Raw genomic sequence first — 27,348 nt, forward strand, 5'->3', positions numbered from 1 at the left:
GAAATATTCAAGGATGAAACATTACTTCAATTGATTGATAAATGTAAGCGTGATGAGGGTGCAAATAGAATATTGGAATGTAATAGGCACAAAATACTATTCGGTGATATGATTAAGGAGGTAAGGTGAATGAAACTTTAGAATTCTAAATGAAAAAGAAAATGATCAGTATCGGAGAATCAATTGGAGCTATTGAGGATGTTGTCTGTACTATAGATCATTTCTTTGTTTTGACTTCAAAAGGTTTAGTTTACTCATATAATAGAGGTAAGATGATAATGATAAATAATTATAATTATTTATAATTTGATTTAATAGATGGGAATAAATTGGAGGGAATCATAAATAGAGAGAATGAGGAAGTATCAAGTATCAGTTTGAACAAGTACAACTCAAGTTTAATATTGCTTTATTTCTCTAGTAATCATGGTCAACGAATTTTATGCAAGAGCATTTCGATTAGGTAAGATATTTGCGATAGAGTTTCATCCTATTTAAGGTATTTAATTAGTAATATTGTACAGTGTAAATATGAATTATGTGAGCAGCTACTAACAATGGAAGATTTGTCCTTTCCTAGTTTTGTAGAAATTGATAATTTTCATCAAGTTTTGCTTTCATTCACTGCTTCTAAGAAGTAAGTAAATTTAGTATGAGATATGATTTTAACTCATAACAAGCTCTTACAAAGTTTGGGATATGAAAGATTATACTCTAAGATTTGAAATGACAGGGAAATTCATTCAAGATGTAAAATTAAGGTAAGTTTAAATTAGTCTTGTTCAATATTAATTTATCGGGAAATTGAAGTCCAATGGGAATATGCGTTAGATTTTTGGAAAACAAGAATGTTGTACCTTTGAAAATTGTAGATTATAACTCTGGAAATGAGATTTTCTCAATGAAACTCAAAACTAAGGACAGAGGAAAGCTAACATTTCTCGAATATTTTGGAAATCACTTGTTCTTCATGCAGGAGAGAAGGAAACTTACAGTTATTGATCTAAAAAAGAATAAGATTGTTGCCGTTCAAAAAAGCTTTGAGATACCAAAAACTTTCATCTTTCTTCACAAGTGGGGGAAAATAATAGGTGTACAGGAATCTAAAGAGATGGCAATATGGGACTTGAAAGGTTCCTTAGAGATGGAGTAAGTTCGTAATAATCAGTTATTCTTAAATTTTAAGATTGGAAGATCACCAAGTTGTTTCAGAAAATTCTTGTTGTTTCACAGTTACAAAAGATGAGAAAGTTATAATATCTCTCTGTACGGATTCAGCATGTAAACTTTCAATTCATGCATCAGATATCAAAACTGGATCTTTATTAACTAGTGTAGAATGTAGAGATTTCGATAACATAACTTCAATTTCGTTTTGTGAAGATAGAAAGCAATTAGTGGTTGGAAATAAGGATGGAAAAATAGCAATTTATTCTTTGAAAAATTAATTAATCTTCATGAAGTTGCTCCTCTTCTTCTCTTACAGACCTTCTTCTTGGTTGATAAGTAGGTGCTAACGAAATGAAGAACAGATAAACGACATGCACTAGCGTACCAATAACTCCTCTTTCTACTGTAGCATTGTCCACATTATTTTCAATAGTTGTAGTTTCTTCTGTAGATTCCTCATTAAGTCTTGCTTGCTCCTCTCTTTCTCTTCTTTCTTGATCTCTGACAACACGTCTATGTATCACATTATTGAGATACTTTAAAAGTAAGATTGCAAAAAAGAATCCTAATGTACATAAAATCCAAGTTACCCATCCTTCCTTTGCAAAAACTACTGTCGAAACCAATAAAACTTTTCCAAAAGTATAAATATAATCATATGCATTTTCTTGTGGTTGTGGATTTTCTTCTTGAATTAATCTTTGAGGTGCTGCTACATTTTGTTGTGGAATATTTTCTTGGGCTGCAGCAGGAACTTCACGTTGAAGTTCTTGATTCTCTGGAATATCCTCAATAATTGGACCTTCCTCTTCTTGGGATAGTGGTTTGATTTGATCATTTGTTACTGTTGAATCTGTTTTGGTTTCAGTTGCTTGAGGTTTTGGTGTGGAAACATTTGTACTGACAGTATTGAAAACATTTTGAGAAGGTTGGAAGGCACTTGCAGAAAATGGTGAAAGTGGTGTAGATGGAACTGTTGGCGAGAAAATGTTTGAATTAAAGTTAACCCCAGCAGGTGCTGATTGAACCAGCGTTGGAGAATTTGCTAATATTAATTGATTCATCATCATTTGAGTCATTAGCATTTGTTGTTGCAAAAGCAATTGTTTTTGAAGTAATAGATAGGAATTTGGAGTTGAAGGTGTTGATGGAGTGAGTGGAGTGGTTGGTGATTTCAACTCTGCTGTAGGCTCCGATGGTTTTGATGATGTTGCTGATGGTACTTCTGGTTGAGTTTTACACAAACCACCAATCAAGTGAATTGTTGGTGTTACAGAGGTATCAATCCTCTCCAAAACTTGAGAAAATGTTTGATCATTGGTTTGAATCTTTCCCGAGAAAATCATTTTACATTGACTAATATTTTCTATAATTCCTTTACCATTCAAAACTTCTTTAAGATGGAGAACAGTATCCGATTTGTTGATCATCATATTTGTATCACGTGTCCTATTATCCACATTTGTTCTAAAATTTACACTGATTTTATCGGATGATAAAGTTTCCTTGTTGTTGGCGATCATTTTTTTTTCAATATTGTTACGGAATTTATTTTAGGAACACGTGTTTGATATTCTTGTAAGAAAATTGTTGCAACAGTCAAAATTATTACAATATAGTTTCAATGCAAGCCTTAATAAAACATTTATTAAATTCTTTCAAGAATGGTCAATTAGTTATATGCTAGCTTAAAAGAGTCGTTCATACAAAATTGTAATCGAATCCTATCCACTATAGCTGTAAAACATTTGAATGTGAGGAGTGAACTAAGAAGGTTTTTGTATGAATTGTCTCAATAACTTTCTCAAAAAAAGTCACAATCTGTTTCAATCTCCTTCGATCACACTCCTGAGTTAAAAATCCAAATCCTCTCCTGAGAAACATGTTTTGCTTTTGGTGTTGTAGCACAATGATATCTCTAGCAAAATATTCAAAAAAATCTAAGGAGCAGGCACATTCTACCTATAACCGAATGCAATAAGCTCAATCATCGGAGAATCAAATCTCGAGGGGAGGGATTTGACCATTTTTATTTTTGAATAAGCTCATCCATCATAAACAAAACAATGAATAAAGAACCTCCACTGCCTGGGCAAGAGGGTGTTGATACATCTGGTCATTCAAAAGATTCAAAGGATCCAACGATGAATATTATTTCAAGTCAGCAACCACAACAATTAGAAGAAGGTCATTATTTAATGACGAAGAATAATGAACCAATTAATGAAAATAGAGAGCATTCGACGAGAATAATCACATCCTCAACTATAGGTGATAGAAGCCATCTCTCAATTAGAAAAGAAACACCACCATACAATGGTGATGAAAATTCCAATAATCACAACATCCGATACCCACAGGATGATTACCATCATAACAACACCACATCATCCAATTTAAGAGGGCCAGAAGAATACAAATTACCACCAATAACCACAAGAAACATTAGCCAACAAAATAATATCAACAATTCGGGAGAACTTGTTATTGATGACGGAGAGAACAATGTAATGAATAAGATCATTACTAAAGAGAGCTGCTTCAATGAACAAGAGTCTACAATAACAGAGGTTTCCGTCAGAGAGTTGGATAATAATAATAACAATTTGGAAGCCAATGATGATGATGAGCCAACCAATGCAGATGCTTCAATGATTGTTTGGTGTGATATGTGTAACAAAGGTTAGTATAATTATAGAGTATTGAGCTTGAAATTAATCAACCATTCCTTTTGATAACTTTTACCATATTGTGATTAATGATTCTCTTTCTCAATTATAATTGAAAACACACATAGAGGTTAAATCATGGAGGCATCACGAGAAGACCCGACTTCATCAATCCAATTTATGGAACAACAATAGAAAGAGAAGACCCTCTCCTCCCAGATTTAAGTTTATCAATGTGGTAAAATCATCTTCAACATTACCAAATACAACTGCTCCTACTACTACTAATGGTAATGCAAATGGTGGTGGTTCAATGACATCAAATATTATGACCACAATTGAGAATGGTGGTAATTCAAATAGTGGTGGTTCAATGACGCCAAATCAATCACCTCCAAATCAAACAAATGCTTCCTCTCTATTGAATGCAAGCAGTGGTGTTAGCAACAATCAAAGCAACACTCCTCAAAATGGTTCAACGAGTATGATCATTTCACAATCCTCCTCTTCCTCATCGTCAAATCTCTCATCAAATTATGCTCTTGGAAACAGCAATGGATACTATAGCTCCAAATCAGACATGTTAAATGGCAGCTCTGAGAATATTGATGAAGGTGAGTAATATTCTATCTCTGATTATTAGTTACTAAATTTTTACTTTATTAGCACGAGCTCAAAATAGTCACAAGAGAAATTTGACCGAATACCAAAGTCAACACAAGAATTCTCTCAGTCCTATCAATACTATGAAGAAGAGTGAAAGTTTTTCAAGAAATACACCAAGCTCTTCAGATTCTTCCACAGATACGAAAGTCAACAGTAATGGCAGAATTCATTCACCTCCAAGTCGTCCCTCCATGAATTATACAATGAATATTCAGCTCACAGATTCAAAGACAAGACATTTATTTCTCTCATCTAGCCCTGAAGAACAGCAGCAAATGTTTGCCAATTCAGAAAGGGGATATGCCTTCATGGAACAATTGAAAAAGTTGAGAAGTTCTAATGAAAATCTTCATGAACAACTGAGTCAACAACACGGCATTAACATTAATTCAAATAATCAATGCTATTATCAACATGCACCTCAGCATTATTCAAATAATAACAATGAAACTCATCACACTGGCTCGACTGATAATTTACAAAATCAATCTTTCAATAGACAGATCAATAATTATTCCTCCAACCAATATCATTCATACCAAATTGAGGATAGAAGAAGTACACCTGCAACAACAATTCCAAATTCTCAAAACAATTCTCAATCGTCAACCACCAATTATCATCATGTAAATAACAGCAGAAATCATTCAATGAACATACCTTTGAGTGAACCTAAGAATCCAACTACTACTACAGATTGGATAGATATGACAAACCAAAAAAAACAAAAAAAAGAAACAAAATCCCAATTTCAATTTGTAGATCATTTCGAACAGAAAACTAAAAAACGAAAATAAAAATCATGAAATATCTTAATTATAATTTTAATGAAACATTGTTGTTTTGTACGCCTTTCGAAATTCACTGAGAGTGACTCAACATCATCTCCTTAAAAATCAACTGTCATCAAACAACAAAAAAATGGGAAAAAAGAAGAAGCCAGCTACCACTAATACAAGTGCCTATCAACAAGTGGATGATGATGGCGATTCTCTCTTGATACAGGAACCTGTTGTACTTCAATCAACAACACCAAAACAAGAACCAATTTTTAGTCAGGGAGGAAGTGTTCCTATTGATGATCAATTAGATGATGTTTACAATAATTCTCAAACATACAACAACAATACTTCATCATCGGTTTTTATTCCATCCTCCTCATCTAATGGAAACAATCCACCAAATAACAATAATAAGAATGATTTCGATGATGATGGAACTAAAGTAATGACCTTTGAAGAGGCTGTCGAATATATTGGATTTGGATGGTATCAAATATTCCTAATGAATATTTGTGGTGCTGGTAAGTGACAATCTAATAATGTGTTGGGAGATTTTAATCCTATTAGGTTGGTTATTTGATGGTATCGAGTTGACAATGATTAGTTTTATTATTCCACAATTAACTGATGAATGGTCAATGACTCCAGTCCAAGCTGGATCTTTGGGAAGTGCTGTTTTTGCAGGCATGATGATTGGAGCTTGGTTGGGAGGTTAGTTTTTAAAAATCAAAATTTAGTATTAATTGCTTAATTCTAAATCATGTTTGAAAATAGGAATTGTTTCTGATAAGGTTGGAAGAAAAGTAAGTTTATTAATAATTGAGGAGTTTTCTGAAAATTGTAAAGTGGATCTTTTGTGGCAGTGTATTTATTAGTGCAACATTTGGGCTTGCCTCTTCATTTTCTAATGGATACATAGCTTTTATTTTCCTTAGATTCTTTGTTGGATTGGGTTTAGGTGCGATGGTTCCAGGTTTGTATCAAGTTGATTGGCTGCTTAAATTTATCAAATTCATATCATTTATTTAAATAATTAATAGTTGATTTTTCATTATGTGAGTATGAAAATATTTCAAAGTTTTCTAATTATCATGTTAGTTATGGAATTCATTCCACCAAAGAATAGAGGTGCTATTTTGGGTGTTTTGAACATTTATTGGAGTATTGGAGCTGCTTTCGAGTGTTTAATTGCCTGGATCTGTTTACAAGCTGGTGGTTTCAGTTTAGAGACCTCATGGAGATGGGTTGTTGCTTTGAGTTCAATTCCTGGTTTTGTAATATTTATTTCACGTTTATTTGTTCCAGAAAGTCCAAGATTCAATGCTCTCAGAAATAAGGCATCTGAAGTTCACAAGGTTATCAACACTATGGCTGAGGTCAATTGTATTTCTAGAGATGATCCAAAGAAGGGATGGATTTTCAGAAGATCCAAGTGGAGACTCAGACTTCCAAAAGTTGAAAAGCAACTGAGTCCTTGGGAACAATTGAAGAATTTATTCGCTAAAGATTACATTCTTGGTTCATTCCTGTTGTGGATTATTTGGTTCTTTATGAGTTTTGGTGGCTGGGGATGTAAGTATAATATTAATTTCCATATCAAGTTAACGTATTTTAATAGTTAATTGTAAGTATTCCATTATTACAGCGATTATTTAACAATTATACAGTCTTGTTACCAATTGTATTTATCAAATTGCAGAACAATAACGTGTATTTGAATACTTTCTATGTAACTGGTGTAGGATTCATCTCAAACATTTTCACTTTATTTATTATTGATAGAATTAGTAGAAGAGCCTTGATGAGTAGTACATTTATTATTACTGGTTTATTAACAGCAGTTGTTGGTATTAGTGAAGATCCAATCTATGTATTGGTATTTTCAATGTTGAGTAATTTCTTCTCTTCATTCCCATGGGCAGGTAAGTTTGTCACTTTACAAAAATTATCAATTCTTCACATCTTCTTCAGTTGTTTACACGTATACACCGGAATTTTACCCAACCTCTTTCAGAGCTACTGGTATGGGAACATGTTCTGCATTTACAAGATTGGCTGGTACAATTACTCCAATTGTTGGTGAAGTCTTGTTGAAGGAGAATTACTTTATTCCATTCCTTGTGTTTGGTATTGCATTCTTCATTAGTGGTGTGGCTGCAATCTTCCTTCCAAGAGAAACACTTGGTCAAGCTCTCGAAGACGTTTCAGGAGAATCTCACTTTTTGCCAAACTCAAAGAGCCACTTCCAAGTTGAAACTTTGGGCACTCCATCAGTTCCATCCTCAAGTACTGATCTCACTTCATCTCTTTTGGAAGAAGATAAGATTTATACTGCTTCCAATGATACAGCTATTAATGTTTAATAAAACAAAGTTGTGTAAAAATTATTTCTAATCATTATCCCATTATTCAATTGGAATTACATTCGCAAATTGTTTTTTCAATTTATTAAAGTTAAGTATTGACTACGGCCATATCACGATGAATGCACCTCATCCCGTCCGATTTGAGAAGTTAAGCATCGTCGAGCCACATCAGTACTGAGGTTGGAGACAACTTGGGAACCTGTGGTGCTGTAGTCTTTTTCTTAGTGTTAAAGAAAAAAGATATTGATTGCTTAATAAAAGTCTTTTTCAAACTAACACTTTTAATCCAACTTTTATGTAAAATATTAAAAATGACTCGCATTGAATTTCTATTATTTAACAGAGCGAGAAATCATACCAGATGAATCCTCACAGGAAAAAATTGAGAAGGAGGGCAACAACCACTTTGATTATTGACCAAACTCTGGCTACTCATCCTCAGAGTGCAAGGAGGAGAGTTTCCAGATTCACATTTCAGTCTGCATGATCACTGAAATGTCCTTCAAGGTAAGTATGAAGAAACCAAAGAGTGGAAATTCGAACAAATCTTAAAAACCTTTCTCGATGGATGTTTTTTGAAAACTGAATTATGGTCGTTGTTTGTTTTTTCATGATTAGACTTCTTTGAAATAGTTGAACATGGAGCAAACACAGAGTGACATTATTACATTGAACTTTAATTGCGAGAATTGAACAAGGAGTTCAATAGATAATAAAGAAAATGGGTCAAAAAATGTTCAACTGTGCATTATTGAATATTTCCATTTTGGTTTTTATTTACAATGATTGCCAAGGTTTACAACATTTTGAAGTCTTTTTGTAATGTCATTAAGGTTCTATTATTTGAGAATTGTTTCATTGCAATATTATTAAAAATACCAAATGTGTGAAATCGGGTGTGGTATAGTGGTAGCATTCCAGACTGTCACTCTGGCGACCCGGGTTCAATTCCCGGCACTCGAGATTAATTTTTGCTTCCATAGCAGGTATTTACGTTTTGATATTTTTACCATATGTTCAATTCAATTTAATCTATAAATCCATCATTTATTACAGTTTCATATCTTAAAACCATTAGTAAAATAGCCTCAGCTTTGGGTCTATTTTTTTGATTTTTTATCCATTTTTAAAAAAATATTAAAGTAAAAAAACTATTTTTTGAGATATCTCCCAAAGGTTCACCTAATATTTATAAATAAACAATTTAATGAAATTCCTCAATTCATGGTATCTTAATTCTACGCACGACCACCAAAATAACGATTCTGCTCATCCTTCCACCACAAGGCATTCTCAAAGAAACTTAAATAAAGCCAAGCACTCTTAAAAAAAATGAGAAGAACAATCATCAGCTCAATCTCGAGAATTTCATCATCAACAAGGAAATCATCATCACTAACCGGATCATCATCTTTAAATTATCATTATAATTTTACTAGATTGGATGCCAGAAAGGAGATGTTCCCTGAGGAAGCAGCAATTTTTGAAAAGATCGTTCTTCAAAGAAAAGCCATCAAATCTTTCAATTCCGATAAACCAGTTCCAATGGATGTATTAAATCATATTCTTGCACTTACTCAACGTGCACCAACTGGATATAATCTTCAACCTTGGACTGCTGTTGTTGTTTCGGATCCAGAAAAGAAGAAGGCTCTTCATGAAGCTGCATTATCTCAACCCAAGATTTTGGAAGCACCAATCACAGTTGTTTTTGCAGCAAATCTTAATGCATTGGCCAATCAAAGTAAAGTGATCTCAATGAATGTACAAAATGGAATGATGAGTGAGAATGAAGCTGCCACCATGTCTAGAAACACAACTGCATTGCTCAAATCTGATCCAACCTGTATTATACAAGCTGCCAAATTTGTTGTTGGTTCAGTGTGGAGTTTATTTAAACCAATGATGGTTCCTCCAATCAATATGAAGGCTTATGTGTGGAAACAAACAATGATGCCAGTTCAAACGTTCATGTTGGCTGCCAGTAGTCATGGATTAGATACTTGTCCAATGGAAGGATTTGATGAGAGAAGAGTTAGACAAGTTGTTGGACTCCCTTGTAATTATTCTATTCCAATTATTGTCTCACTTGGTTATGCATCTGATCATGCCATTAATCAGAGACCTCAATCTCTCAGATTGAATCCAGAAGATCAATTCTTTGACAATACTTTTGGAAATCAAAAGAAGGATATCAAATCATTCAATGAATCTATTCTGAATAAGAAGAATTCTCAATAAATATAATACTATGATTTTATCATAGAAGAATAATTTATTAAATTGATTAATTTTTGAATTAATTGAACATCAACATTCAATAATTTATAATTTACAAAAAAATGCAAACAAGCAAATTGTTATCAACATCGAGGATTTTCCTTCTCGGATCAAGCAAATTATTTACTTGTGGTTCTAGAGTTGTTATTAGTCAACAACCGATTTTTCAATCAACAAGACCATTTAGTACTCAATTGAATAAGTTATGCTCGGAATCATCAATAAGAAAATCCAAGCCTTCGTTCAAGAAGGAAAAATCCTTTGGAGCATCATCATCGGAAAAGAAGAATAAACCAATCAATATGGAAAAGAAAGATTTTCAGAAAAACAAGGTTGCACCATCAACAATAGAAAAGAAAGAAAAGAAATTAACCTATTCACCAGAGGAGAAGAGTCACTACTTTCAACAAATTATATTTCCTTTAAGAAAAGCATTGAAAGAAAGAAATATTGAAAAGTGTTTATGGTTTTTTGAAAGTGAAGCACCAAAATATTTAGTGAGCATTCCAATTCAAGAAACCAATGAAATGTTAGTTCTTTTGGGTGGTGTTGGTAATTTCAAAAAAGCTTATGAGATGTACTCTAAAGTTTTGGAAAAGTATCAAAGTAGTGGTGGAGCCAAACCTGATATTAACACTGTTGAGAGTTTGTTCTTTGCTGCCAAACAAAATAGAGATTTATCATCATTGAATATGTTGAAAAGATTGGAGGTAGTATTGTTGGACGACATGGAAGCTCTTAATCTTAAATTGAATAATAGAATTTTCCACGATTTGATTGCTGTTATATTATATGGACTTAGGGGTTCACATAGTGCTGATTTAAAGTCAGCTCTCAATGGAGAAGAAGTAAGAGGAACTCCATACTTGGAATTAACATCTAAAACTATTTTGGAATTATATAACAAACTCACTAATAAGACCAAGTTTGTACATACTACAATGATTCAATATCTCCAAAAAATGGGTGATGTTGAATATATTTTCCATATCTATGATGAATTGAAGAAGGGAGAAAATTCTGTTGCTTTAGATACTACATTTTACAATACTTTAATTATGTGTTTAATTTCAAACAAATTTGAAACCTATGACGATGTTCTTTTCATGTTTGAAGTCTACAGAGAAATGGTTGAAGTTGGTGGATGTAAACCTTCGTGTCACACATATAACATGATGCTTTCTGCTCTCAAAGTAGCTCATGAAAAAAACATGTTTGAAAATAGAATTGAGTACAAAGAAAAAGTTTATGGCCTCTATAAGGAAATTAATTTCAGATTGAATCCAATTGAAATAGATCCTCCACTATTGAACCTTCTTTCTCAATTGTTGAGCTATATAGGAAAGTTAAAAGAGTCTAGAGAGTTAATTAACGCACAACCTTTAAATATTACACCTTTAACCGTTCAATTTTTATTGAGAAAGGCCGTTACAGTTGAATGTGAATCTATTGGGGACTTTAAGGCTAATGTAGCTCCATTACTTGGCTTGCTTTCTGATAAGGGGTATAAGATGACTTCTGAATTTTTGAACTTTTTGGTATTGAGAATGTTAGATACCTACAAACCACTCAGAATTATTGAAATACTTGTTCAATATGTATACGAACATTTTGGAGTTAAAATAACGATAGAACCAAGAACAGTCGAAAAGAATAAGATGGATTTCATTAAAAAATTAAGAGAGACCGTTTAATATTCGTCATCAGAATCAGCTGCATGTCTAGACAATAAAGCGTCGAAATCGTCCTCGACAACATTTGATTTTCTGCTTGGGAAATTGTAAGTACTTCTTTGTGGAATTACAGGGCTAGCATCATCGTCATTTTCAGAATCATGATGTAAGAAAGAGGTTGGAGAAAGAGGTTTGGAAATTGCTGGTTGGTAGGTAGTAGTTGGTTGAGGAGTATCTTCGTCATCAGAATCATCTGCAAACTTGTTCAAAATAGAGTCCAAACTACCTGGTTCTGGTTTAGAAGGAGCCAATTCAACTACTGGTTGACTGATTGGAGACTTTCTTGGAGAAATCTTAGTTTCTGATGAACGTCTTCTATCGTTATTTGTTACAACTGGTTTTGGTGGTTCATCATCTTCAGAGTCAGAATCAGCAAACTTCATTCTGGCAGCCATTTGATCCAAATGGATTTCTCCTGAATTGACTGCTGAAGTAACAGGCTTAGTTGCAGCAGGTTGAGAACTGAACACTGAGGAAGACATTTTCTTTTCTTTAGGAGATTCCTCATCGTCTCCTCCCCAATGTTTATCCATCAAAGAGTCAAAAAGCTTTGCATTTTCACGTTGAATTCTTTGTCTTTCCTCTTCTTCCTTTCTCAATCTTTCTTCTTCTCTTCTCAATTCTTCTTCTTCTTCTTGTATTCTGAGCAAGTTTTCCTTTTCTTGTTCATCCATAAACAAATTATTTTGATCTACAACATTTGCTGGAACCTCATTCAAAATATTTTGAATAACATTTGGTTTCTTTGGATCTTGTGTTTGTGGTTTCTTTACAGTTGTTACAGGAGTTGGTTGATTAAATGTTGGAGTTGGTTGGTTGAATTGAGGAGTAGGTGGATTAAAGGTTTGAGGAGGGTTAAAAGGTGGAGATGTAATTGCACTTGTTGGTGAGTCTTGAGGAATAAGTTGTGGCATATCAGGTACAGTGCTACCTGCCTTTCTATATTCATCATACCTGATCATTTCCATCATTTCAATCATGGTTTTCATGGCCTTTAAATATTTAGTAAATTGGTCAACATTCAAAGATGTTTGCACGGCAATTGGAGAAATTGAAGGCATTATTCTACATGCTATAATCTTAGTCAATCCTGGATCATTTCTCTTTTGTAAAAGTTTAGAAATCTTAAGATAAACACCAACACAGGTAATTAAAAGTGGTGCAGAGAGTTGAGCACCAGATCTTTCAGCTCCATAAAGAGGAGCAAGAGATGATTCTAAAATTGGTATAATTGTAGCAGATATTACAGAGGTTTCAAAATGTGGTAAAATTTTGCCAAGACAAACAATACCATTAATTCTTACACTTTGATTGTTAGTATTGTGACAAATCAACTCAATAGGTGGCAATAAAGTAGATTTGAAATCATCATAGGTCATTCTCTCTTCGTTCAAACATTCTTCACATCTCTTCATGGCTTCATTTTGAATTTCTGGGAACTTGCTATCTAGACATCTAATCAAGAATGGAATTAAACAAAGTCTATGGTCTTCATCAGTTGTCTTATTCCACATCAAGTTGAAACTTTCCAGAATTTTCAATGGAATTTTTGCAGGAGTGCTTTGCATCAATGCAAACTTTGAAAGAGTAGGCAAAACTTGCTTACTAAATTCCTTGACTGTCATTCTTTCACTCAATACAAGTACGTTTGGCAATGCATGTAATAACATCTTTAAATCTTTGCATTCATTCAATAATGGAGGTAAAATTTTAGAAAAGACAATACTGTTGGAAAATCCTTCATCTGGAATGTCTTCAACTCCATTAATCAATTGTTGAGGTTTAGGTGCTTTAAGCATAGGAGCAAGTGTAGACAAGAATTGTGCCTTCTTGACAGGCTCTCTAAGCTCCATACTGGCAAGATATCTCAATGCCCTAACTTCATTTCCGAATAATAGTTCACAATTTGAAAGAAGGAAATGTGAGGTAGGTCTTTCCTGGTGTTTCAATGAGCATGAACTCAATAATGATTCTCTGATTTCTTGTGGAAGCTTGTTAATGTTCTTTACAACTTCATGCAATCTAGAAACGTTATTGGTGTATGCATTAATATCTTGATCAGATTCCAAAATAGAATGTGATTTTTCAAGAAGTATTTGCAAATAAATAAGGGTAAAAGAAAAAATATCGGAAGAATTACAAGGATTTTGTTCTAACACATATTCAGGTGCTGTATAATCCAATGATGGAAGGAAATCTCTTTTTTGAAAGTTTCTTTTGAAGAGAGTCGGTGCAGAGTTTGTTTCCGTAGATCCTAATGCTGTAAATGAAAAGTGAAATCCACTAATTTTCCAATGACCATCAGTTGTAATATAAATATTATTTGGATGCAATCCAGCGTGAGTTAGTTTTGCATTTTGATGGCAAAAAGTTAAAGCTTCCATTACTTGACACATTCCATACTTTAATTCCAACTTGGTTAAACGATAATTCTTCATCATTGGTGATACGTCAGGAATGTTTTGATGATTTCTAAACACTAAATTGTTCAATGATCCTAGTATCGGTTCGGTTATCATCGCCAACATTGTTTTTGTTTCAAAGAATTGTTGTTGGGGAGACAGTATTAGAGGATGCCTGAGTTTTTGTAGCATTAGGCTTTCATTCTTGAAGTAATTTATCACAGTTTGAAGATTATTTCTTCCATAGACAGCTTCAATATCTTTAAAAGCACAACAAAACACAGAAACTTCCTCTCTTGTTTGTCTGTGAGTTCCGTTATGTATTCTCCAAAGGCAAAAAGGACCACCAGTTGCAAATGGTTTTTCTCCAATAGTATAATCCTTTTCTAATTGATTGCCCATCCCGTGTGATGAAGATTGATGATTGGAACAATAAATTTAATTTTTTTTAATAAATAATTTTTGTATTTTTAGATTTTATGTGTTGGCAATTAGAAATTATAATGAATGCACAAAGGAACATTACGTTGTTTCTCTCTTTGCTTTGTCAGGCAAAGGAGTAATTAGAATGTGAGCACTTCATACATCCATCTCCGATAGCAATATCATATTTATAATAATCACTCCTCATTCCGAAATCATATTTACATTTTATTTACAAGCACCATTTGAACATATTCAACAGTTATTCTTGAGATTGAATATCAATAGATCTAACCTTTGGAGTTTGTTTTTGTTCAGTCTTAATCTTTTCCAAAATAATCTTCAATTGACCATCTTTCATTTGAGCTTTGAGTTGTTCAATCTTGACATCATCTGGAATTGTGAATCTTCTCTCAAATGAAGATGAGCTTCTCTCCTTGATGTGATACTTTCCTTCCTTATCTTTCTCTTCCTTTTCATTCTTGGTTTCTCCTTTGAGAGTGAGTGTTCTTGTTTCTTCGTCCAAATCCAATTTAATGTTATCTTTTGTGAAGCCTGGAACATCAGCAGTTAACTCGTAGCTAGTTTCATTTTCCTTGACATCGACAGCTGGTGCATTGAAAGATCGTTGTTGAGAGAATGGAGAAAGTGAATCGAATTCTTTGAAGAATGAATCGATATGTGGATCATTGAAGAAGTTGGCTGGAAAACCAAATGGTTTTCTATACACTGGATTCATAACCTTGTTAACGTTTCTTACTAGCTTATCAATCATTTCTATTTAGTTGTAATTGAAAATTTCTTTTTGATTTGGTTTTACAAAGTGCGCAATGTGTAAGTCAATTTATTGTTTGTAAATTCCGAAAACAAACAACTTCCGATAAGATCTAAAAATGTTTTTCAATTTTTGATTGAACACTCTTTTGGGCTTGCTTCATATTCGGAACAAGTGAAAATAGACTCATTAGTTTGGTAATAGTAAGACGAATGGCTGATTCAGATTGAATCAAGATAAATCTCTTCTGTCTAACAGTAATTGAACGAGTAGTTTGTTATGATGTGAAATGGCTTGGACAGAGACAAATGGCAGATACATTGTATAGAGTTCAAAATGAGAACGAGCATACTTCAAGTTATTTCTGGTCATTTTGAGTTCAAGCATCTTTTCATCTTCAAACCATTCCTTGAACCAATATTGAACTCCCTCACCACAAACTCCAATTTCTGTATAACCTTCATCTCTGTATTGTTGAAGAGTAAAGCACATTTCCCAAACTTTCTTTTTCAAAAAGGCGACTTGTTCTTCATCATTCTTTTGGTTGGTATTAATTGTATTGAGAGGAACAATTCTTGGTGCAAAAACTCTATTGTAAATTCGATCTACTAAAATAAAATGTATCAACCCAGGACAGTAATGGAGATAGCTAAGCATGGTGACATGTGACTCGGCCTTAATTTTCAAAAATGAAAATCTCTTAAAGTTTGAAATTTCTTCATTGACTCTTATAGCTGCCTCTTTCAATTGATCATGAACTGTTTCCTTATTTTGTTCTTCATCAATTGGTTGTTGTTCAACTTCTTTGAATGATGCTGCCATTGTTAGTGAAGAGGCAGATTGGTAACTACCAACAGAGGATGGAATCACTTTGGTAGTCTGTTGCTGGATATTGGTAATATTGGACTCGCAAATCAACATTAAAGTCATATCTTGGTCCTTGTCATATTCGAAATAGACTCCATATCGTCCAAGTTTTTGATCATGATCTCCTCCATTCTCTGTCACATGGAAATTCAAATACTCGAAAATAGATCTTGTAATATTATCAGATTCATCACTTGTTCCATTCTTACCCATTTGTTTTGGTTTTTCTCCGTAGAAAGCACTCTGAGTAAAAACAATCAAACACAAAATATCTCTTGGAAGCAATATCCAAGTCTTTTCTCTAGAGTGTACAGCAGCCAATTTAGTACCAACAAGTAAGACTGCATGCAAAATATATGGGTAAGGTTCAGTACCTTTCTTCAGTGCTTCAATAATTGAACCTCTATTGAATTGATTCAAATCTACATATTCAATTCCTTGCACGAGAACACTCTGTTGTGTTCTATACAGCCTTTTCATTGTTTCTACAAGTGGTTTCATTAAATTGTAAATAGCAGATTGATTCAAAGATCTGTTGTTGAAACCATGTTGATTGAAAGGATTCAACATGATGCAAAAGTTTGTCAAATCGTGTAATAAACTAATTTGTCTGTACAAGGCTGCTGTTGATTCTTTTGGTTCCTCTTCAAAATCTTCATTATCAAAAACTTCTCCCTTCTTTCTCTTTTCAACTTCTCTAATATAAATAATACAATAATGCAACTCTCCACATTGATGTGTCAATAGTACTTTATCATTTCCAAGTGTATGAATTTGTCTACATGTTGTACTATAACAATTCTTTAACGTTTGTTGAGCAACACTCAAAACTGGAATGCCAAGCTTTGCAGCTGGGTGATCCGAGAATAATTCCATTGAAGTTTGAGCAATAGTAAAGTATTTGTGAGAAACCACCCTGGAAACATATTGATTATCTTGTTGATTCTTTGAATATAATCCATCACCACCACTATTATTCTCACCATTAAATCTTATCGAAGCTAGTGGAGAAACAGGTGTCTGATTTCCATTCGATGACAATCCACCACCAACACTCAAAAAATCAGATCCTCGCCCACTATTCAACACTGTCCCTCCATTGTTATTGTTTAACATTTTTTAAATTAATGAAAAATCTAAAAATTTGAAAAAAAGCAAAAAATTCATTGTCATCAAGAATTGACACAAAACAACAGAATCCACTAAAGAGGAGAATATAATGGTACTTGTAGCTCATGTTGCACTGAAGGAGGGCTGTGTATTCTCGGGATCTAATGTATCATTCTCTGTTCAATTGATGAATGTTCCGAAGGAGAGTGTGAGTGAGAGTGGTGGACCCTATTATTCGAATTTGATAGAGGTTTTTAATGATGAATTGGAGGTTTTTAAACCATTTAATACATTAACTAAATCATCATCGGATTTAAGTACTACCATTAGTAGTACTTCTTCAAGTACAAATGGTAGTAGCAGTGGAGGTGGTGGATTATTCTCTTGGTTTTTCTCATCATCAGAAAGTAGTGAAGAGGATAAGAGGAAGGTTGATATTTGGAATGTTGATTGTATGAGTGCCCAGATATTTGGAGTTTGGATTGGAGATTCTACATGTTTAAACATTCCGATTAATAATTCTAGTCAGACAATTACTTATAATGATGATTTAACCAATCAATACAAAATTACAGATGAAAAACTGACACATCTCATGGGCCAAAAGAATGGTAAATTAATATTTGCCTCTAAACCATATACAGTCATGGAAAATCAACCATTTTCATCATTGGAAAAGTCCATGTTAAATGTAAATGTTTTGATACCGAATGAAATTCCTCCGAGCTTTAATGGAACTCTCATACGATATACCTACCACATTTCTGTAACGATACAAGTATCTGATAGATACAATACTGTATATAAGAAAACAATTTCGATACCTTTCAAAGTTTATAATCCACTTTCATCAATTTGTAGTATTGCTTCTTCCTATGTGGATTCATTTGAATTTAAATGGAATGTACAAAATTCCTTAGAGGAACCAATACCTAAATTGGAAGATTATACTCACAAATATATGCTCTCTTCAGGAAATAATGATTCATCAGCTGTATCACCATTCTATTATTCATTTAGGCAAATTGAAAATATTGTCTCACTCAATTCAAAAACAAGTCATTATGATATTGCAGATGATACTCAACTTGTTTGTAGAGTTTCACTTTCCAGTTCTGCATTTTACATTGGAGATACAATATCAGGAATTTTTGATTTCACAAAGAGTGAAAAATTATGTACCAAAGTTCAATGTAAATTAATTTATGAAGAAAAGGCAGCATCCAAAATTATTTCAGATTATTACAAACACAAATCAACTGAAATCAGCTCGGAATACTTTCAACCATTAAAGAATAAGAGCACTTATTCCAAGGTTGCAAGATTAGACAGATATACACTGAATAATATCACTTCAGACTTTAGAATTATCATACCTCCACACACACCATCCCAATTCTCCTCCGACCTAATCAAGATCAATTGGTTTTTGAAATTCAAATTCTACTTGATTGAGGGAGATTTAGTTGATGATAGAATTCAAGTTATAAGCACTAAGGATTTATCTGAAAAGAAGGATCGTTTTAAAGTCAACTCAATGACCTGGCTTTTACCGATTCACGTTTTTGTACCAACCAATTTTCGTCCACTCCATGAAAAGAGCCAACACAAAGAGCAGTGCATTGTTGTGCTGTAGATAACAGAATAAGTATGGAACGTTTAAAGGAGAGAGCAAATAAAGTTGGGATACTGATTGAGTTACTACTACATTTCAACTGATTAAAAATTGTCGTTCTCATTTCAGTATTTTAGTCTGTTTTATCTAACTCAAGCTCATTCTATCTTTTCTAGCCCCTTATCTATTTAATGAATAATCTTTGAATAATTCTTTTATCAAACATCTTAAATTATGTAAAGCGTGTTGTGAAATTGAATGTTTGTTCTATTATTAGAGGATTAGTACGCCTTAAAAAAAAAGATTTCTATCCATTTCTTTCACAATCAAAAAATGTTCACACTCAAAAAGCTATCATCCCTTCCGTTGCAGTCTGCTCTTCGGAGGAGTGTTTTCGATTTCCTTAAATTCAATGAAGGTTATTGTGGATTATTGGTCGGAAATTTATTCTTGAATGGAGACAGTATTAAAGAAGGCCAAATTTATTCAGGTGATTACAAGGTTTTTGTTTCTGATGAATGCAAACAATCAAATGAATTTAATCAAGTAGGAGGAGTTTATTGTCATTTTGTTGCTGGCAACTTGTTATTTCAATTTAACCCACAAATAGATGAACATGTTAAGAAATCCCTGATTGATCAAATGATTCAAGAAACACTTCAAGATGGTATTCAATTAACAGGGTAGGTTGCTTGAATTGATATTATTTGAAAATAATCCTGAAGTGTGATTGGAGAATATTCTATTGCTAATTCTATTGTTGAAAAGTTGTTCGAAACGAATGTGTGGAATAGGGATCGTTTAACACTCTTCCAAAAAGAGAATTTATATCAATATGATCTTTCTTCCTTTGACGAGTCTGTTTTCCTTTCACACCCTGAACTTTTAACTCGTAAAGTTACTGAACTTGATCATGAACAAAATTTCATATGTATGCAACTATTTGAAACAGATATATTTGGAGAGCCAAAATCTACAAAGGACCATTCAGATTATCTTTTAAAGAATAGCACTACTTTTGGTGCATTTGTTGGAGAAGAGCTTGTTTCTACTGTTAGGATTAACTCACATTCTGATAAGCACTGTACTTTGGGATTTGTATTCACCAAACCAGAACATAGAAGAAAAGGTATTGCAAAAATATTATTCAAGCATCTATTTGAAGAATGTATTAGAATGGGATTCTCTCATGTTGACCTATTTACCAATTTAGACAACTCTGCCAATCACTTCTATCAAAATTTGGGTTTTAAGAATATTGGCGAGATGGGATTGTTTATCGTTTCAAAATAAACTTAATAATACATCTTAGATTCCTCAAAAAATAATTTCCATATCTGAAAGTTGATTATTAATCTGTTTTAAAGCCAAATTGCTAACAAAGGTTTCTCCACTTTTTCTCAAATATTCAAACAGTAGAAACTTTAGGGAATAAAAGGTGATATCATATTGAGAATTATTGCCATGCGAAAAACCATACCAAGGAGTAAACATGACCTTATTGTTTTTGTGAACTAACCATGAAACTCTATCTTTACCTTGATAGTCTGAACTTTCAGCTAAAAAGTGCCAATCATCTTTTCTTGTCAATGTTGTAACCACAACTCCACACATATATGTATCAGACAAATAAATACAATTTGGTGTAAGTATTGTTTCTGTTGGACTACTTTCTTGAATGTTATCTTTCAAATTCATTTTTTGTCTATTGATCAAAACCTCCAAACTTTTTTGGTTAATTTGTTTGATTTTGTCAACCTTTAATGCAATATCACCAGTAATAAATTCTATAAATCCATCTGTTCGTCCCAAAGAATATCCAAGTTTAAAGGGCATTGCTTGTTCACTTCCTCTCAAAAACAGTACAGCAATTTGATTTGAATCAATCAATTGATGGAAAATTGATAAAGTCTCCTGATCCCACATTCTTGTACCTGTTCCAGCATAAAGAGTAAATACCAATAGATCATAATTTCTCAGCAAGGACTTTATCACTCCAGGTCTGCAACTACATAAATCTGTTTGAGCAATCAAATCCACTGCTTTAAATATCAAATCTTTCTCACTCACTGTCTCAAGCCACGGAATTGAAACATTCGGATCAAGAAGGCTAATTTGTTGTTCCAAATAGATCGGAGCTCTCACAAACGAACACAACTTCTCTCTAATTGTTTTCATGAAATGAGAAGGTTCTCCTGAATCAGCTGTGATGATTAGTGTTGATTTTAATTGTTTCAATTCTTTGAAGGAGAGAAAAGATTCATCACTTTTGGCGAGATGAATTAAATGTTCTACTTGTTCCCGGTTGTGGAGTTCCATTTTTTTTTGTAAAGTTTAACAAGCTTTTATTAGAATTATCCCACAAGAAATCGCAAACAAATTGGATTCTTTAATCATAAAACTTGATATCAGAAGAGTGTTGTTTGAAGCTCATCAGCTCATTGCAATGAATTAATTGAATTTAAGGAACTTGAACCACAACTGACCTCATAGTCAATGAAACTCTTCTGAACTTGTTTTCATCGAAATCTTCACTTCCAAAAGCCAAAGTTTTCCACGATTCACCTAAATACTTTTTCCAAAGACATTGTTTTGGTATTTCGTGTTGCCACAAGTATCTGGCCTTTCCATTCAGCACTAACAATGAGCCAGGCTTTAACACGAGGCACATCTTCTTTCCTGTCGCTTGCAAATTCTGAATTGGAATAATTTCATTGGCATTCCATGTAGCATTTGGATCTTTAGGTGTTCTTTCGTGTAGAACAATGAGGCATGGATCTCCAAGTGAGATAATTGCCACAGTAGGTCCAAAATCCAATGAATCAATATGTTTTGAAATGTAAGTCTCCAATCCCTTATATTCATTCAAGATTATTTGTGAAATTTGAGGATAGTGCCAACATGAACCATCCTCCAATTGTTCAATTCTTTCCATCACTGGTTTTAAATAATTCGGAATTTCCTCTTGCAATTTTCTCAAACCTCCTCCATGAAGATAATTAAAGTGATAACCATATTGAAGTGTTCTTCGGGAATTAATTTCACTCTCCCATTCATTTCTCTCATCAATTTCGTTCAACAAGTCTAAACTTTGTTTCTCACTCAAAAAATCTGGGAAATATCTCAAGCCTTCAATTGATTCTTCCAAAGATTTAATCTCTGATTCAATATTTTCCAACCCCATGACAGTCGTGGTGGTAGTTGATGAATTCTGCAGCTGCATCGAAGATTGCATTTTCAACATTGCACTTTTTTATTCTCTTGATAAATTTGCCTTGTTTCTTCCATTATCTTTGTTGTGCAACACTCGAAAACTATCTTCTATTGGTGCAATTTAAAAATATCATCACGGAGATCTATTTTTAAAACCCTTCAAATGTATGAATGCAGCTGAGGTTGAGGTTCTTATTTGCAACAAAACCTAAAAAAATTTTACGGTCATCATCGTCATCAACACTTGACAACAATAACAAGAATTAGAATTGCACCTTCTATTATTTGAAGAAGCATAGTAATATCACACACAAACTAGCATCTATACGCTTTAAAATACAAATTGCCACAAAGGCCAAATACATCATCACAAATTTTTAGCTTTCTACTGAAATTTTAATATCACTAGCAAGCAACCAAATAATTATTTACTAATAACAATACATCAGAAAGCGGAACACAAACAATACGAACGCTTTTTGAACAAACTATTATCATCAAAACAACAATCTATTTATTAATCACAATTTTGCGCCAAGTGCAAAATAATCAATTATACTTCATGTTCTTTAACGCCAATAACACTACTAATAACATTAATAACAACAATACCGCCATCGTTGCCGTCTCCAATAACACTGTCTTTACTACTAATAACACTACTACTACAACAACAACAACTACTACACCTGCCACCGCAGCATTTGCGGTCCATCACCACCATCACCATCATCAACACAACTCTATTCCAATTCCACCTCCACCCATTCCAATTCAACAACAACAACAAGACCAACAACAACGAAAGATTTCATCCTCCTCGCTCTATTCATCAGATTTAGACGATTTACTTTTGGATACTTTACTGAAACAAGTGTTTTTGGGGGAGGGAAAACAAACCAAACGCTTTTATTCTGTTTGTGGCTTGGAAGAAGTATTTGAAGAAGGAGGAGAAGAAGAAGAAGAATCATTTAGAGGCTCTAGTAGAGGATCTAGAGGCAGGAATATCATAGTAAATAGTAATAGTTATTGGACTAGTTGCTGGCAATACTGCTATTAAATAGCGTTTCTAAAATTTTCAAAACAATCCCAATGAGCTCAGCAGCAGTCCTGCCAAACACAAGTGGAGACTCTTTGAAAAAGAGACAACAACCAAGCAAGCCAAGTATTAAAAAAGAACCTGGTTGCGATGACGGTAATGTAAATGAAAACAAACGACGTGGAGACAGAAAGAATCACAAAAGTAGTAGCTCTAAGTCAAGGTTTGTTGAATACATTACACCTTCAGAAGTACAAGAGGGTTTAAAGAGTGGAACACTCTTTGAAGGTATTCTTCATGTAAATCAACAAAACAGACAGTTAGCTTTTGTTGTTTTAGATGATCCAGTTAAACAAAAACTTCAACATGACATGGATGTCAGAATTAGTGGAGAAGCAAGAAGAAACAGAGCTCTCCATGGTGACAAGGTAGTTATTAAAATTGATGAAAGAAGTGAGTGGACAGAAAGAAAAATCTCACTCAATCAACACCAAAGGTGTGACGAGCCTGGAGGTGAATATGAAGATGAAGCTAATGACGGTAATGAAGAAGAAAATGTACCTTCTGATAGTTTCAAGAAGGTATTCCAACCAACAGGTAGAGTCGTAGCAATCAAAGAAAAGTCAAAGAAAAGAGATTTTGTTGGTTTCTTGACAACCTCCAGAGAAAATGGAGTAATTGACCAAGCAGATCAACACTGTATCTTTATTCCATTAGATAAGAGATGTCCAAGAATGGTTGTTCCATTATCTCAATGCCCTGAATCATTTAAGACTAATCCAAATGGTCATGGTATGGAGTTATATGTAGTACAATTTGTTACTTGGAATGAAAAGTCAACACTTCCATATGGTAAATTGATCAAACATTTGGGAAGAGCTGGTAATCTTGAAACAGATTTAGAATCAATCATTATTGATTTTGAAGTTGATACATCTTCTTACACAGAGAAGGTTATTGATGAAATCAAATCAGATTTAAATATCCAGTCCACCAATGATTGGACAATTCCAGTAGAGGAATTAGAAAAGAGAAAGGATGCTAGAGGTGAAAGAGTTTTCACTATCGATCCTAAACATGCAAAGGATTTGGATGATGCCATTTCCATTAGCAAGTTAAATGATAATCTTTTCAGAGTTGGTATCCACATTGCAGATGCCTCTTATTTTGTAGCAGCTGGTTCAAAGCTCGATAGAATTGCTCAACGTAGAGCAACTAGTGTCTATTTGGAACACTTAATTGTTCCAATGCTTCCTCACTTCCTTTCAGATGATATTTGCAGTTTATTGCCTTCAAAGGACAGATTGGCATTCAGTATTTATGTTTTATTGGATGCCAATGGTGAATTGGTCAAAGATCAAGAATCTGTTTTCCAAAAATCTGTTGTGAGATCATGTGCCAAATTGAGTTATGAAATTGCTCAACAAGTTATTGGTGGTGAAATCAAATCAGATTCTGAAATTTCTCAAGATATTTGTCCAAGAGAAGGAGATATTTTCTGCCCAAACCTTGGTGGATCTTTAGTAGAAGATATCACCATGCTTCATAAACTTGCAATGAAGAGAAGAGAGAGTAGACTTGAAAGTGGTACTCTCTCCCTCAACAAACCAAGAATTCAACTCGAATTATCAGAGGACAATCAAAGTGTCAAATCCATCAATGTAAAGGAAGAAAAGGAAAGCAATAATATGATTGAAGAGCTTATGCTTTTGGCTAACTATTTGGCAGCTGAAAAGTTATTGAAATCATCCAATGATACTGTTTTACTTCGGTCACATGGAAGTCCATTGGAGAAGAAGATGAGTGATTTTATTGACTTTTGTAACAGTGCCAAGTTAGACATTAATGTAGAGTCTGCAGCAGAACTTGATAACAGTCTTAGAAGCATTACTGACACTGAAGTTTCAGCAGTAGTTAATCTTGAGGCAACAAAAGCAATGCAAACAGCCAAATATTTTGCTTACTCTGATAAGAATAACTGTCTTTCAACCCATCACTATGCTCTTAACGTTCCATACTATACTCACTTTACATCGCCTATCAGAAGATATTCTGATATTATTGTACATAGACAATTAGAATCAGCTCTTTTTGCATCACCAATTCCTTATACATATGAATTGAAGAAACTTATTGATATTTGTAATAAGAAATCAACATTGGCAAAGAAGGCTGAAGAACAAACCAAACATATTTATTTTTGCCGTTACATTGAAGAAAATCCAGAAATTGCTAAAGTTTCAGGTATTATCAGAGGTTTGAGTGGCAAGACCATTAGAGTAGTAGTTCCACATTTTTCTTTGGAATGTAAACTTCCAATTGATTCTTTCAGATCTAGAATCAAGGACAAGAAACATGACAAGGAAACAGGAATTCTACACTGGACTTGGACTGAAACTGAACAAGAAGAAAAATTACGTCTCTTTGACAAACTTCCTGTTAGACTTTATGTTAAGAGATTTAATCCAATTCCTGAAATTTGCATTTCCTTGGATAAATAGAAAAAATTAAAATCTGTGAATAAAAAATTAATTAATTCTAGATGTTTGATATTATTAACATTAAAACTACAAGATGATACACTTTTTCTTCTTAGGTTTTGGCTTTGGAGTTGTGGAAGCTTTGGTTTCTTGTTGATCTCCAGTTGGTTGGTTAGCTTGTTGAGCTTCAACGTGATGATCTTCCTCTTCAACTCCTTCAACTGTGTTGATCATACGAACCAATTCTTCGAAAACGTTATCCACATTTTCTCTTGTTTTAGCTGATGTTTCAATACATTTACAGAAATCTCCAAACTTCTTAGCTTGTTCTTCACCTTCTTCCTTTGAAACTGCTCTTTCTTCTTCCAAATCGAGCTTGTTACCAACAAGGATGATTGGTACCTTTTCCCCTTCTTCGGCAGCCTTTGCTTTAAGGATTTCCTCATAATACTTTGGAGTATCTTCGAATGTTTGAACATCTGTAATACTGTACACAATCACAAAGCCTTGATTTTAGAAACAATAAGTAATTATTTATCTTATTAAGAACCTACCATGTCCCTTTCCCATATATTCACCAGCAAGTGAGTGATATCTAGTTTAACACATCAATAAATATTTAAATTATCATCATCACAACTTACTCTTCCTAATTATAAATAATCATTAGAATTAAATTTTAATTTAAATAACTTACTTGTCCTGCAGTATCCAAAATATCTAGCATAACAGCTGAACCATCAACTTCAACTTGTTTTCGGTAAGAGTCCTCTATGGTTGGATCATATCTTTCGACAAAGGTTTGTTGAATATATTGGATAGTGAGACTTTATTAAGGAAATTAAAACAGTGTTTGTTGACCTTATAGTTTTAAAGTTTGAATTACTTACGCGCTTTTACCAACACCTCCTGAACCTACGACAATTATTTTATATTCAGCCATGGATCTTAATTCTTGTTAATTTTTTTTAAAATAAGAGAAGCACTTAGTGCTGCTTGGGGCTGAGTTTATTGTCCGTTTACAAAGCAGATTGTATTGACATTTGTACTGTGATGGAAGTACTTCCTCAGAAGATCGCACCATGTTCGTTTTCTTATTGCGTATAATCACCTATTGAGGTTGAGGATGTGAAGAAAATTGATGAATGGAAGATTAACCTTCCTATGAAATAAGTTAGATCCATATAATATCTGAAATATAGTGATTGTTGTATTCAAAGTTGTTTTTCTAGGATCTTAATAAAGAATCTTATTGATCTTTTAAGGCATCCATAATATTATTGATTCTTCATCATCTTGGTTTCTATTTAATAGTTAACTTTAAATCTATCAATTCACGCATTGCCAATCAAACACTCTGCACCTCAGCGATATTCCAAGTTGGTCTATGAAGATCACAATTTTTCTCGAAACAGCAGTTGCAACTCCCTTAAGCTGAATGTTTTAGAGCTGAAACAAAGTCGGTTAAAAACTTTTAAAAGTTCCATTATAAAATTATTATTATTTCATAACGTTTCCAGTAGATGTTTAGGCGGCAACCAAACAGAATAAAATGAAAACACGGGGCATTCGGGAAAGTAACTGCTGTGGGTCTTGCCCGTTACTGACCATCAAAACAAATTCTTCATTTTCATCATCATCGAGGAGTAATCATCACGATTATTCATCAAGCAATGCTATTAGCCATCAAAACAATGTAGTAAATACTCTAGGAAGCAAAAATCAACAAGTAACTTATCTAGGCAGCAAGAGAAACAG

The 27,348-nt window shown here is 33.4% G+C and overlaps 13 protein-coding genes and 1 non-coding gene across 14 annotated transcripts; 7 read left to right on the top strand and 7 right to left on the bottom strand.

Moving 5' to 3' along the window:
* Window positions 1-1,410: 1,410 nt before the first annotated feature.
* NAEGRDRAFT_58889 (uncharacterized protein) lies at window positions 1,411-2,693 on the bottom strand (the record flags this gene model as incomplete). Its single annotated transcript, XM_002673757.1, has 1 exon — window positions 1,411-2,693. The coding sequence occupies one exon, from the start codon at window positions 2,691-2,693 to the stop codon at window positions 1,449-1,451; it is 1,245 nt and encodes a 414-aa protein (XP_002673803.1). The 3' UTR covers window positions 1,411-1,448.
* A 2,721-nt stretch (window positions 2,694-5,414) lies between these two features.
* NAEGRDRAFT_56274 (sugar transporter) lies at window positions 5,415-7,666 on the top strand. The gene is made up of 8 exons (XM_002673694.1): window positions 5,415-5,808; window positions 5,855-5,998; window positions 6,062-6,090; window positions 6,134-6,260; window positions 6,328-6,342; window positions 6,386-6,865; window positions 6,955-7,209; window positions 7,259-7,666. The coding sequence occupies exons 1-8, from the start codon at window positions 5,427-5,429 to the stop codon at window positions 7,648-7,650; spliced, it is 1,824 nt and encodes a 607-aa protein (XP_002673740.1). The 5' UTR covers window positions 5,415-5,426; the 3' UTR covers window positions 7,651-7,666.
* Window positions 7,667-8,545: 879 nt separating this feature from the next.
* Window positions 8,546-8,616, top strand: NAEGRDRAFT_t498. Its single transcript has one exon. It is a non-coding gene; the product is annotated as a tRNA-Asp (tRNA).
* A 369-nt stretch (window positions 8,617-8,985) lies between these two features.
* On the top strand, window positions 8,986-9,894 carry NAEGRDRAFT_51352 (uncharacterized protein; the record flags this gene model as incomplete). The annotated part of the gene is made up of 1 exon (XM_002673695.1): window positions 8,986-9,894. One exon carries the CDS (start codon window positions 8,986-8,988, stop codon window positions 9,892-9,894), a length of 909 nt encoding a protein of 302 aa, XP_002673741.1.
* Window positions 9,895-9,995: 101 nt separating this feature from the next.
* NAEGRDRAFT_71052 (uncharacterized protein) lies at window positions 9,996-11,293 on the top strand (the record flags this gene model as incomplete). Its single annotated transcript, XM_002673696.1, has 2 exons — window positions 9,996-11,164; window positions 11,230-11,293. The coding sequence occupies 2 exons, from the start codon at window positions 9,996-9,998 to the stop codon at window positions 11,291-11,293; spliced, it is 1,233 nt and encodes a 410-aa protein (XP_002673742.1).
* Window positions 11,294-11,601: 308 nt separating this feature from the next.
* Window positions 11,602-14,476, bottom strand: NAEGRDRAFT_58891 (uncharacterized protein). Its single transcript, XM_002673758.1, has one exon. It carries the CDS (start codon window positions 14,468-14,470, stop codon window positions 11,624-11,626), a length of 2,847 nt encoding a protein of 948 aa, XP_002673804.1. The 5' UTR covers window positions 14,471-14,476; the 3' UTR covers window positions 11,602-11,623.
* A 225-nt stretch (window positions 14,477-14,701) lies between these two features.
* NAEGRDRAFT_80814 (HSP-20 domain-containing protein) lies at window positions 14,702-15,290 on the bottom strand. Its single transcript, XM_002673759.1, has one exon. The coding sequence runs from the start codon at window positions 15,264-15,266 to the stop codon at window positions 14,754-14,756; it is 513 nt and encodes a 170-aa protein (XP_002673805.1). The 5' UTR covers window positions 15,267-15,290; the 3' UTR covers window positions 14,702-14,753.
* Window positions 15,291-15,497: 207 nt separating this feature from the next.
* NAEGRDRAFT_71055 (uncharacterized protein) lies at window positions 15,498-17,249 on the bottom strand (the record flags this gene model as incomplete). The annotated part of the gene is made up of 1 exon (XM_002673760.1): window positions 15,498-17,249. The coding sequence occupies one exon, from the start codon at window positions 17,247-17,249 to the stop codon at window positions 15,498-15,500; it is 1,752 nt and encodes a 583-aa protein (XP_002673806.1).
* A 448-nt stretch (window positions 17,250-17,697) lies between these two features.
* NAEGRDRAFT_71056 (uncharacterized protein) lies at window positions 17,698-18,879 on the top strand (the record flags this gene model as incomplete). Its single annotated transcript, XM_002673697.1, has 1 exon — window positions 17,698-18,879. One exon carries the CDS (start codon window positions 17,698-17,700, stop codon window positions 18,877-18,879), a length of 1,182 nt encoding a protein of 393 aa, XP_002673743.1.
* A 312-nt stretch (window positions 18,880-19,191) lies between these two features.
* NAEGRDRAFT_71057 (uncharacterized protein) lies at window positions 19,192-19,545 on the top strand (the record flags this gene model as incomplete). Its single annotated transcript, XM_002673698.1, has 1 exon — window positions 19,192-19,545. One exon carries the CDS (start codon window positions 19,192-19,194, stop codon window positions 19,543-19,545), a length of 354 nt encoding a protein of 117 aa, XP_002673744.1.
* A 630-nt stretch (window positions 19,546-20,175) lies between these two features.
* Window positions 20,176-21,177, bottom strand: NAEGRDRAFT_71058 (uncharacterized protein; the record flags this gene model as incomplete). Its single annotated transcript, XM_002673761.1, has 1 exon — window positions 20,176-21,177. One exon carries the CDS (start codon window positions 21,175-21,177, stop codon window positions 20,176-20,178), a length of 1,002 nt encoding a protein of 333 aa, XP_002673807.1.
* A 142-nt stretch (window positions 21,178-21,319) lies between these two features.
* On the bottom strand, window positions 21,320-22,102 carry NAEGRDRAFT_51356 (uncharacterized protein; the record flags this gene model as incomplete). The annotated part of the gene is made up of 1 exon (XM_002673762.1): window positions 21,320-22,102. The coding sequence occupies one exon, from the start codon at window positions 22,100-22,102 to the stop codon at window positions 21,320-21,322; it is 783 nt and encodes a 260-aa protein (XP_002673808.1).
* A 1,061-nt stretch (window positions 22,103-23,163) lies between these two features.
* On the top strand, window positions 23,164-25,651 carry NAEGRDRAFT_80815 (uncharacterized protein; the record flags this gene model as incomplete). The annotated part of the gene is made up of 1 exon (XM_002673699.1): window positions 23,164-25,651. One exon carries the CDS (start codon window positions 23,164-23,166, stop codon window positions 25,609-25,611), a length of 2,448 nt encoding a protein of 815 aa, XP_002673745.1. The 3' UTR covers window positions 25,612-25,651.
* A 26-nt stretch (window positions 25,652-25,677) lies between these two features.
* NAEGRDRAFT_71061 (ras family small GTPase) lies at window positions 25,678-26,533 on the bottom strand (the record flags this gene model as incomplete). Its single annotated transcript, XM_002673763.1, has 5 exons — window positions 25,678-26,096; window positions 26,145-26,185; window positions 26,235-26,239; window positions 26,288-26,417; window positions 26,481-26,533. The coding sequence occupies 5 exons, from the start codon at window positions 26,531-26,533 to the stop codon at window positions 25,678-25,680; spliced, it is 648 nt and encodes a 215-aa protein (XP_002673809.1).
* Between the last annotated feature and the right edge of the window lie 815 nt (window positions 26,534-27,348).

The sequence above is a fragment of the Naegleria gruberi genome, assembly GCF_000004985.1.
Source record: "Naegleria gruberi genomic scaffold NAEGRscaffold_44, whole genome shotgun sequence".
Lineage (NCBI taxonomy): Eukaryota > Heterolobosea > Eutetramitea > Acrasida > Naegleriidae > Naegleria > Naegleria gruberi.